Source organism: Geospiza fortis, unplaced genomic scaffold, assembly GCF_000277835.1.
Source record: "Geospiza fortis unplaced genomic scaffold, GeoFor_1.0 scaffold98, whole genome shotgun sequence".
Classification (NCBI taxonomy): Eukaryota; Metazoa; Chordata; class Aves; order Passeriformes; family Thraupidae; genus Geospiza; species Geospiza fortis.
In genome coordinates, this window is record NW_005054306.1 from 2,931,927 (window position 1) to 2,944,054 (window position 12,128).

A 12,128-nucleotide genomic window follows, 5' to 3' on the forward strand; every position below is an offset into this window, starting at 1 on the left:
TTATCTTAAGAACAGAAACATGGATGAATGATATTTTAAACGGGGACAGCAGAACGTGTTGTTAATGCTCATTTTGCAGAGGAAACCAAATGCAGAACTTCAGAAGACAAAAGCATTGTTGAGGTTGCATTTTCCTCATTGACAATGGGCTAAAGCAAAACAGAAGTATTCTGAAGTTAATCTTCCTGCAAAACTCAGAGAACTATTAAGCAAGTGGAAAATTAAATAATTGATCTAGAAAAATATTTCAGTACTTCTTTTAAAAGTAATTTTCTGTGTTCTAAAGTATTGTTGTATTTAAAAAAAATGTTTTAATGTTTCTTTGTGCAAATACTGTGTGATGGCCAGGACCTCAGTGACAGCACTATGCTTCTGTGTTTGTCCATTTTGAAGCAGGATTTTGTCAGCAGTTGCCTGAGCCCCAGGCTGTCAGGTTGTTAAAGCCTTGCTATGTCTTACTGATCTTTGTCATACAGTTCTCTGGAAGTATTGAAGTCTTTTTTTAATCACAGAACTCTTAAGCCATTCTGAAAATGTCTTCATTTTGAAGAAAAACCCTAAAATTAAGCCATTTGTAATGATGAGATTTCAGAGCACAGGGGTGGCTAGCAGTGACCAAATAACTATACACAGGTGGTTAGAAGCTCTAATTTTGGCGCAGGACTGTAACCTATGTTAATACTGATAATAAAACCAGAGTCTCTCTTTCTTGGGAAGCTGAGAGATGATGCAGTGTTAACCTTAAGGTACCAATGGTACCATCTGGACTACAAAAGTGAACTAGCAATTTAGGGAGTTTTTACTAACCTGCATTCTATTAAAAACCTCTAATAAAAATTAGGCTCTTATTTTTGTGCTAATACTAATTGCTGATAATACATGCTTATGTTTGTCATTCATTACGTGGAACTGTACCAATCAGTGGCTGACTGAGTCTCAGGCACTTAAACATGTAAATTAACTATTAGTCTAGTGTCTTTGCTTTTTTTTTCCTTTTTCTCTTAAATGCTAATGAAATTTCTCCATTCTCTCCTCTAGCAGGCTTTCCTTATTCGTAGTTTGTAGACTTTGCTTTTGTTATCAGTTGCAATAAATGCTGGATGAAGTGAAAACCATGAGAACTTACAATCCTTTAGTTACTGTCTTCTACCTGCTTTACCTTGTAGAAATTTTTTATCTTTCCTAAAGTGTATTAGATAAAAAGAGCTCGCATTGCATCCTGATCCTCAAAATGGCTCTTGCTTTTTGACAAAACTTTCAAGAGGTTTGTTGGGTTTGTTTGTTTGTTTGCTTGGTTGGTTTTTTGTTTTTTGGGTTTTTTTTGGTGTGTTATTGTTGGGGTTTTTTTGTGTTTTTCTTTTCCTTTTTTTTGTAATGGAGCTCAGAATTCTGCATCGAAACCCAGTGCTCATTAATAGGAGAATGCTATTGGGTTTTTTATGTGAGCATTATTACTCTTTCATTCCCTGTTTGCTGAAGGCAGCATGCTTTGCAGTACGATTAAACAAAAAGGTTTGTAACAAAGTTATTTCTATAATACAATTTTAAAATTTGGCTTTTAGGTGTGCTTTGTGGCACAAGAAATTCAGTTACCCCTAAGATGCGCATCTATAGTGATTCCTTGTGTGTCTTGTGTTCTTAGGAATGCCAGAAGTTCCTGAATTGTAGTATCCAGAAGAAATAAATTATTGATAAGTGAACATAAGCAAGTGTGTAAAACATATGGTATGATAGTGAATTACTTTTTTTTTTTAATATCAGCTCTTAGGGAGCAGAGATGTGCAAATGTGAGGCATGTGTGATTGTGGAAAAGTTTGTTTTTTATAAAGGAAAAAATCCATATTAAGGCATTAGTAGAGCAAAATAGGAAAAAATCTTTGGAAGAAGGAAGCTAGTGTTTATGTATTGTTCATTAAGAATGTTATTGCTTCAAAACTAACTGCCAGAAATGGAACCTAAGTCTTTTACCTAAGTTTCTAGTGTAGTATTACCTTTCTTTTTTTTCTGCACTGAAAAGTAATTTAGAAATTGGAGAATTATGGGGGATGGAGGGGATGGAGTAGAAGAAAACATTATGCTGGGTACAACTTTCTGTGGTGGCACATGATATGTGTTGATATCACAGCATACACATCTAAGGTGGTGAAAGCTCAGCAATCTGTCAATCTCTTGTGTAATGGGAATATGTAACTCCCAGCATGCCACCACTGGTTTATTTCCTCAGAACTGGGATCTGTTTTGGCAAGCCAAAATGCAACAAGTGTCTTTATAATAACCACAGGGTCTACAGGAAAATGAAGTGTAATGATCATAAAGATGGTTTATGTATTAAAGTGGTGAACTCCTGTAAAATATGAATTGCTGTTTTTTCAGAAAAACTTGATGCATTTCTTTACAGCCTTGTTCCTGTATTCTATTATTTCATGGCACTATAAAGCAAATTTGTTAAGCTAAAATTAAGACACTTTAAGAAATTTTATTAAAGGCTTATCTTGTAGTCATTTTTTCTTCCTTACCCCTCCCCAGTATCTCTTGTTCTACCCATTTTTATTTTTCATTTGTGTTTCGTGCCTGAAGGTTAGAAGAGGCTGACTGTGCTGGAAGTGACTGCCTGCCTTTTGATTATTCATGGACAGTAATAGAAGGCACTTAAAAAGAACAATGAAATTGCTTATTTTTGTGATGGGCCATCTGTTGAATTGTTTTTTGCAACAATCACACAATAGTATCTATGTCATATCATTCTATTTTCAACAGCAGCTGATTATGTATAGTTGGCTACTTGTCTTTATTTTCTGAAGTCTCATGACCATTTTAAATTCACCTCTGCAAACCTTTGCCTCAAAGGTAATAGAAATGTAAAACAGCCGGTGTGTATCTCTTTTTATCCTGTGTTTTTTTTCATGTTGTTCCTAATTAAGTAGGCTTTTAAATGTTTAGGTCTGTTTTCTGTGTCTCCCACCTGTAGTTTTATAATAGAAGTTAACATGGAATCATTTAGCAATTGGTAAAGAAATGGTGGAGTTCTGCAATAAAGAGTGGGCAAGTTTTGAAAGACTGTGGTACATTCACTGCTTATTAATTATCCCTTTTATTTTTTTCTCATCAAGCAATAATTAGGATCTTTTTTCATGGCTTTCACTAGCATTTTCCTAGCTACAAAGCCACTTGCAGATCTATTGCAGCAGAAGCTGAAAGCAAGATATAACACATGTGTTGTCTTCTCAGGTCACTGACATTGCTGATGCCATGATTCTGAAGCAGCTTTTTGAAAATCTCTTCCAAAATGGGGTTGTCGTTGTGGCAACATCTAACAGGCCGCCAGAAGGTAAAAACAAACATTCTACCAGTGTAACCCAAATCCAGTGAATCTCTTACAAAACAGTTGTATTTATATCATACAGTATTTAGTTCTAAGGAACTCTATAGACTGCAAGAATCAGAGATACTCCAGCTTGTCCCCTGCTTTTTCTTGTTCTTAAAGAAGGAAATGTTTTCTACTTAATCTTACCCCTCCTGTATCTCGAACTCGGTGTTCTTTCCTCCACCACTCTCAAAACCTCCTGTGTTTTCTTATCTCCTCTACTCCATCCAAACCAGTGAGAGGATGTTTGGGCACAGGGCAGTTTAGGAGGGGTAAAATATTGCCTGTTTTTAATGTGTTTGAGGATAGGAAAAGATCAGATCCTGCAAAAGAAGGGAAATGATATCACATTCCTTCCCAACTTCTAACTCAGAAACTTGCAGATGTGGTCCACCAGCTTGAAGGAGAGCCACTTACCAAGATGCCATTCTTACCTTCTTACAAGCTGGTCTGAGAGAATTAAGTGGAGAGCTCTTTCCATTTCTACCTCTTTTTTACAGTGACTACTCATTTCTAGTGATTAGCTAAGTAGATCCTTCTGCAAAGTTCCCAAATCTGTATGAGTTTTAACCATGCAGTAACTGTAATTTTTTGTAAAGGAGAAAAATGTTTGTGTTGTAGAGCATTAGCAGTTAGCATACTGCATGAACTTGCATGACATTTCAGATTGATCAATTTCAAATACTGAAGAGTTACCTTAATTGTTAACTGTAACAACCATTAGTTTTCCTACCCAAATTAATTGAGTAAAAGACAATCACTAATGATGGGCAATTCTACAATGAACTTTTTCTTAGCAAAAAAAACCAACAAAAAACAAAACAAACCCCAAAAACCCACCCAAATGTTTTTATTAGGTGAGAAAATTATTTCCCATTGGCTTATTTTCCTTTTTTGCACAAACAAGATGGAATTGTAACTACTGTAGTTGTGTTGACTACAGATAGACTGAATGCTGGTGCTTTACTCACTTGAGAGTCATCCTTGGGGTTTTTTTAAGCACTACTTTTTAAAGTTCAGGAGAATTTTTTACTGTAACTTGAGGATTGTAGCCAATATTTTAAATAAGATGTCATTTCATGACCTTTATTGTTGTATGGGTGTTTTTCATATATATTAAGTCACTGTATCAACCTGAAGTACATCCACCTGTATTAAGTACCCCAGAGAATGACAAGAACAGTATTTCTAAAATTACTGTTTATTTTTCTGATCTCATGAAACAGAGACATAATACACAGCTCACAGTTCTATTAGCTAGAAGAACTAATGAGAGTAGCTGTCTTACACTACTGTTACATGTTCACTAATTTTTGCAAGTATATACGCAATTGATTGCTATATATTTTAACAAATGTATGACCATCCTGATTTGCTGAGTTGGGAATGAGTATGATACATGGCTTCCTAGAACTTTGTTAGTAATTAGGGTAATGGAATTACCTTTACTGCTGATTTTTCTAAATGTTTCCATGAAAATATCCAATTTTGTGAAAACCATTCCGTAAGTGCCCTGTTGCTGTCTCATGGATGCAGCATCTTCCAGTGTGAGGTGTTGGTAAAGCATAAAAGCTTTGGTGTAGCTGTAGCCTTCAGGCCTTATGGGAAATATATAGAATAATCATAACCTGGCACATGCTTTGTGTGGAATTTTGGTGATATCTCTGCCAACTGTCTGTATTCTCTTATTCATTCCTTTTGTCAGCTGTAGGTGTTAAGCTGCCTTTTTATAAGGCTTCCAAATATTAATGAAACAGAGCAGATCATCATACAGTTTTAAGTGATTGTGTTTTCAAAGTCATTCTGTTATGAACTTGTTGGGCAGTTGGTTAATTTCCAGAGAAGAAAAGTTTATGTTGTATAAATATATAGAGATAAGTAAGATGAAAAATGCTGCTTTGCAGTTTTTGTTATTTTGTATTTTGTTTGATGGTGCAGATCTGCATTTTGTTACATAACATACTATATTTTTTTTCTTTATTCAGTTGTATTTTTTGCAACTTTTCCTAAGTTTACGTATTAATTTAATTTTCAGTTTTTTGGCCTTAGGGGTGATCCTTTTCCTTGCCTTTGAGGAGGGGGTGCACCTAGCAGAGTTGCTGGAAGACAAAGTGTACCACAGTATATCAAATAAGAATGATGCTAACTTAGTAAAGACAAATTGTGTATTTTTAGTTTATGTGGGTTTTTGTCCTCTGCCAAATACTTGGGTTTAACAGTTGTATAGTTTGGCCTTACAGTCTATAGCAATGTATACCCAGCATTACAAATATTTTTTCAACCCTTACTTTAAAACAGATGCTGCTCTAATTTCTTCTGCTAGAATTAGTTTTATGTCGTTAGAGATCTAAGTTATTTTTTGCTTCCTGCTGTTTTCACACTTCTAGGGATGTTCCATTCTACCTTAAGGTTGTATTGAATTTTTGCATAGTAAAATAAGAGAAATGGATTTTAGCTCTCCTTTTCTGCCTTTTGTTCCTCCTCCTGTCTCCAGCAACACTGAATTTTATTTGCTAGACTAGAAGACAAGCTGACGTTATTAAGACTAGGTAGCAAAATGGTACTGATTTCCTTTCTTTCAGATCTCTATAAAAATGGTCTTCAGAGGGCTAATTTTGTACCATTCATTGCTGTGCTGAAGGTAAGGAGAGCCACTTGCTTAATGCTTTTCAGTTTTGCCTGCTTTATTAATTAATTTAGATTTGTAGATTATTGCTTTGGTGCAAGTTTCCACATTATATATATCTGCTTTAACTATTTTGAGCAAAACTAATTGAAGGTAAGGCAAGAAGGGACTTTTTCCTCCTGGAATTAACATGTTTTTAAAGCTGAACTTTTTTAACATGACAATAAATTATCTTTTTGACTAAGGCAGCAGAAAGTGTTTGTTTGGATAAGATTTTCCTGCTGGTGCAGGTATGCTGTGTAACATAGTGTCCCTCTAATATTTATACTGTGCTGTTGTACTTGTGGATATCTTACATTTATAATGTAACATAGATCAGCTTGCTGTTACTTTGATGTAAGGAAAGTAGGGTTTGTTCTGTACCTCTCAATTACCTTGTTTCTGGGTCTTTCTCGTGTGTAAGTAGCTTTTTCAGTGGCTGTTTCTGAGGCTTCACATAATGTTCAAGAAGCAGCAGCTCTGAAGCAAACTTCCTTCAGTCTGCATATTGTATTATGGGAGGTCAGAAACTATAATAGCTTCATTTAAATTAAAAAATGGAGGATCCTTCCTCTGTGGATAACACAATTGGTGCTTATTTTGCTGTTATAAAGAATATAAGCTGAAACGACACTTAGAAGTTCTGGAGAAGTTGCAGATATTTTTTATTCACAAGCTACAGTTGTATTGTTATGTTATTGGGGGCTAACATACAAGTCTTGTATCCTGCTCTGGATTGACATGACATGTAAAATGGAAATATCAGCATTTCCCTACTTCACAGAAGTATTGCTAGAATAAACACATAAATAATGTTAACTAATAATTTAAAATAATATTGTTAAAAATAATGTTAACTAATAATGGTAAATAATATTGGTATCTAGGATAAAAGAACTGTAAGGTAGTTTAGGTAGGTTTGGCTTTTTGATAGGAGATTTGGAATTACTGAATTGATGCCTTGACTGGATGTTTCTGCTCAGATGGTCAGCAGTAAAGCAGCTGACAGTGCCTAGCAGTTTCAGTGGGCCCTCTCAGAATTATAAGATTGCTTAGCTGCCTAAGAACCTTTGAAAATACCATCTAATGTTGACATTTGTACAATTATTAGGTTTAAAATTTAATATGCCATTGACATGATGATGGCACTCTGGTGCATATCAGAATGGCTGTGTATGAAGTCAGGGAGGTTACCAGTGAGAGTGGTTCTTACCTGGATGGCTTTAGAGAAGTAAGGAACATAAAAACAAATTAACAACCACTTCCATTTCAAATTCTTGAAAAGGGTTTATTTTGTAGCTGTCTGCATAGGATGAGAACTCCCAATCATAGAGTATTTTCAAGCATAGAAGTAGTTTCATATGCATTTGCTTTTTGAAATGCAGCAACCATGGCAAATCATTCTTTTCTGTGTCTCTCATTGTTGACTCCTAGTTTTCTCCCTGATAAACATAAGGCTCTTTCATTTCAGTGATTGTCAGGCTTTAAGAATACCTATGATGTATGCTTATTTATAGTTTCCTTTCTTGTCTTTTTAGCTAGGTGAATTAAAAAAATGTGAAATGGAGTTTATGCATCAGAGCACCTCATCAAGACTGGGAAGTTAATAAAAATTTTTTAGTAGGAAACAGATGGAATGCTGAGAGAAGCAGTAAAGGTGGCTTAGTCTAGAGAATTGAGTACTGCAAAAAAAAAAACCAAAAAAACAAGTAGCACAACCCAGACTAGAGGCAGATGAATATTATCATCATAATGAGTGAAGGGAGAAGCAAATGTTAACATAATTCAGAAGAGCCTTTCTAAAATACTGGATTTCCTGTCCTTGTTCTTTTTCTCAGCACCTTTGTGTTTTTACACTCTTCTAAATATATGTGCCTTCAATGTCACTTTAATAAATATTACCAGTGTAACAATATTCTTTCCCAAAGACATAATGACCAAAAGTTGGATCAGAGAAAGCTTATTCACAAAATGCTTCTCTGACCCTGGTTGGGAAGTGGAAGGATAAGGGCATGACATTAAAAATATTGATAAAAAATATTGAAATCTACATCTTTAATTCAATATAGCAGAAGTCAGCATTTAAAAATCACACTGGAATGTATTCTAGAGTAAGATTTTAACCACTGACCTTTACATTACAAAGGTGTGGATAGCACATTGATACTCTGGCTTTGGTGGTTTGAGAAATGCAGATTTAGGCCTCTCTGATGGGTGTAGAATCTGTGTGATGGCATTGGTGTGAATGGTAAAGTAGCTTCTGCCTCAGCTGTGCATAATTCTGTGACTAGGAAATGTAAATATGATTTCTTCTAGGATTTTTGTGAAAATATGAAGGAAAACACTACATTGGTTGCTTGCAAATGTTTGATTTACTGTCTTCTCAACCTTTCCCTCACTCCAAGCCACATGTGTCTGTCGGTCTTATCTGACCTGTCCCCTGGTACTGCCTTTGACAGCTGGGACTAACTCCTGGCTTAGTTTTCTCTGGGCTCAGAGCTGCCCAGAGGGCTTTTGTTTGTGGTTTAGTGGGAGTGAATAGGTGGGTTGGTTTTGTTTGTTTTTTTCATGATCATAAACCTTAAAATAAGACTTGAGCTCTAAAAGTAGTTCAAGTTCAGCACAGGAGTTTCAAATTTCTTTAAATGTCCTTGGGAAGGTGGAATGAATGGAAACTATTGGCAGTATATTTCTGTGAAGAGATGCTTCACTTGAAATAGATTTCAGGCTGTTTTCATTCCTTGTCAGTGGAACACATACTTTCTAGATACCTGGGTAACTGTTACACAAATATCTTTTCTTCTCTTCAAATGACCAAAAGTAATGGTTTCTTCTCCAGATCTGGAGTTACCCATGTTCATCCTCAATTTTGTTTTTATTTTCTACAGTCTATGTAATTCCAATATCTGTGTTTGAGTTCTATTTCTTACAAAGATAATTATAAACCTGTTTCTGTGGAATAAGCAAAAGGGTGAAATAGCACTCTAGAGAAGATACAGTTATCTTCCAGAGTTTGTCCATATTGTGTTTCTAGGTGGTAGATTAGTGGGGCAAGTGATCGTTGTGTGAGGTTGCAAATGAAAAGTTCCAATTTTTAGAGTCACATGAAAACTTCAGGTCCTACAGCTGGTAGCCACATGAAAGCTCTAGGTCTGTGTCATTGGGCAGGCCAGTAACACCACTGGCAGCTTTTTTTGCCCTGTGTGTGCTCCCAGTTCAATTCTGATCTTATCCCAGTGTTCTCTTCTTTTGAAATATTAAATAGTTTGAGATGTATTTTTTCAGTGATTCTTTATTCCTCTAATGCAAAGCTTTATAAACAGGGGAAAACTCTGAATTCATCAGTTCATTGTTGTGGCTGTGATTCTTTGGGACACGGTATTCCTTATGAAGGAGTTTAGTTTCTGCAACAGATAAGAATGCTTCTTCAATCCATGAAATTTTACAAAGATAGAGCTTTACAGAGAAAAGAAGTATTAGGAAGAAAAAACTTTTAATTCTATAATTGTAATTCGATTCAGTCTCTTCCAATTGAGCTTTTAATCTCACAGGATCTCTTGCTGAGCATCTTAAAGTGTGTGGAATTCCTATGTGATTTTTTTTTTAAAGACAGTTCTTGAGAAAACCATTGATTGCTCAAAGTTATTTTATTCAAATGCAGAGAGCAGAAATACTCCAAAAGTTGTTACTCTCAACCTAAAAGAAATATACAAAGTTTCTAAATGTTTTAAAGCTGATTTACAAATAAAACTATGTATTTTGGAATCACAGAATTGTTAAGATTGGAAAAGACCTCGAAGACTATTGAGTCCAACTGTTAACCCATCACTGCCAAGTTCATCACTAGACCATGTCCCCAGGTGCCACATCTGCATGTCTTTCCTCTGGGGATGTTGTCTCGCTTGCTTGGGCAGTCTGTTCTGATGCTTGACAAACCTTTCTCTTGGTGAAGAAATGTTAATCCCAGGTCCTTTTTTGCTGTGGAGCTTTCCAGCCATTCTGTCCCCAGCCTGTAGCGCTGCCTGGGGTTGTTGGGAGCCAAGTGCAGGACCCAGCACTTGGCCTTGTTGAAGCTCACACCACTGGCCTTGGCCCATGGATTCAGCCAGTCCAGATCCCTCTGCAGAGCTTTCCTGCCCCCAAGCAGATCAACACTGTGCTAGTCTTTAACAACTTGATGTAAGATATTATGTGAGGCTCTTGGAAAAAAAAGGGAAAAAACCCCCATGCTTTAATTTACTGTTTTGGCAGTAATTTTGGCAACATTTTAATTTTGGCAGACATTTAATGAAGACATTCACCTCAACCCTTGACTGTACTGAAATCCTAACTCTAATTCAGGGGCTAGTTCAATGTTTCATTCTCTGAAAATCAGGAAGGAAAGTTCCTCAAATAATTTGTTGTGTAGAGTCAGTAACTTGAGTGAGTAGTTCTTGCGATTCCAAAGGTTTCCTGGAAGTGTAGCATGAAGCTTCAAAATGTCAAGCTGTGTTGAAGTACCAAGTATGTAACCTCTGTGTTTTGTCAGGTTTTTTCATGCAATAGGCTTGCACTACACTAAATTTTAACTAAAAGTTAAAAAGTTTTAGGGCCCTTCATAGTCTGAGTGTAACTTTAAAAGGCCAAATTTTAGAAAAAAATCTTTGGCTTTGGCTACTTGCATTTTGCTTTAAGTAAAGGGGAGAAATCAGCTAGAAATCTGTTGTCAGTAGGACATGAAATTACTTTCAGTGTCTTTTTTTCCCCTTCTTTTTTTTCTTCTGCTATTAGGGACCAAATAATTATTTATTTTAAAACTGATTAAAATGACTTTTAACTGCAAGTAAGCATTGTACACTCCTCTCAAACAGAAAGCAATGCATTATTTATACGCTGTATTTCCCTGTTTTTCTTGAAATCAGTTAATGATTACTTATTTAGAATGTTGCTGGCTATGGTTTTAATTAAAGTGCACCCTTTCCTACAAAGCAGGAAACTGAGGAATTGAAAAGCATTTTCAGTTTTCAATAGCTTAGTATGAGAACATGAAAAATACTTGTTTTAAAAACATTTAGAGCTGCCTCTAAGGAAATTGTGGGAGTTAGTTTTGTACAAAGGCATTTGGTAGATATAAAATGTCTTTGATGGTGCAGTCAGCTTTTGTCCAACCACCTGTGTGAGAAATGCAGGGATTTGTTGAGTGGCGGATCTGCCTCTCTCCTCCCCCCTCTCCCAAAAAAGTCATCTCCTTGATGAAATTGATTTGTCAGTTTGTTCCAGTCTAATGGTGTGATAGCCCAGCAGCTTTCAGTATGTTGAATAGTTAAAACCTGCTTTTGAGGTCAGTGTCAGCCACTCTGACCCCTGTGAACTGTCACCTGAGTCAGAATTGCAGGGATTAGGCCTTTGATATTGTGATGGCTTTGCCTATCAATTGACTTTTTCATTACTGAAGATGTTGGGCCTTTTGTTTCCCTTCTTAGTATGTAACCAAGCAAACTCCTAAGTAGAAGGAGCATTTGTTCTTGTTCTCTCTCTGTGCAAGTAATAGAAGTGCTCATCTTTTGTGAAGTGTACCTAATTAAATATAGAAAAAATAAAAATAGGAAATACAGCATGATTGCAAGTATTTTGTGCTGCAAGTATTTTTGAAGCTCAGTATAATTTGTGGGAAATCTTAGTTTGATAAATTTGTGAGACTATCAAGTAATAAAATGTTGTATATAGAAAGCAAGGTGTCAGATTAGAAGCTACCAATCCCTTCTGCATTCAGCCTTTTAAGCCTCTGTGTGTGTGTTAAATTTAAACACCAGGGTTTTTTGAATTCTGTAGTTCAGAGCACGTAACTGTTACAATATTTTATAATGTGTCTATTTCTTTACTGTGCTCTCGAGGGATGAACCGTTCAATTTGTTTACCTTTTGTAGCTGTCTTAGGCACTTTCTCCTAGACAGTTTATTTAGATGCAGATCAAAACTTTATTTTAGGATTAAATAGTTGCTACTGTAACTCTGTGCCAGGCTTCCTCCCTTCTCCCTTTCTAAAATTGTTAGGATTTCCTGAGCTCTTGCTTGGTTTGTTTGCTCCTTGATTAAAATGAGTAAATGAAAGCAAATTATA

At 35.8% G+C, this 12,128-nt stretch overlaps 1 protein-coding gene across 1 annotated transcript in view; it reads left to right on the plus strand.

The window, feature by feature from the left end:
• AFG1L (AFG1 like ATPase) overlaps positions 1–12,128 on the plus strand; it is a 62,764-nt gene that overhangs the window by 16,013 nt on the left and 34,623 nt on the right. Inside the window, exons 7-8 of the mRNA XM_014312039.2 lie at positions 3,229–3,328; positions 5,947–6,005. Of these exons, the coding sequence (XP_014167514.2) occupies positions 3,229–3,328; positions 5,947–6,005 (159 nt within the window). The remainder of the gene's footprint in view (positions 1–3,228; positions 3,329–5,946; positions 6,006–12,128) is intronic.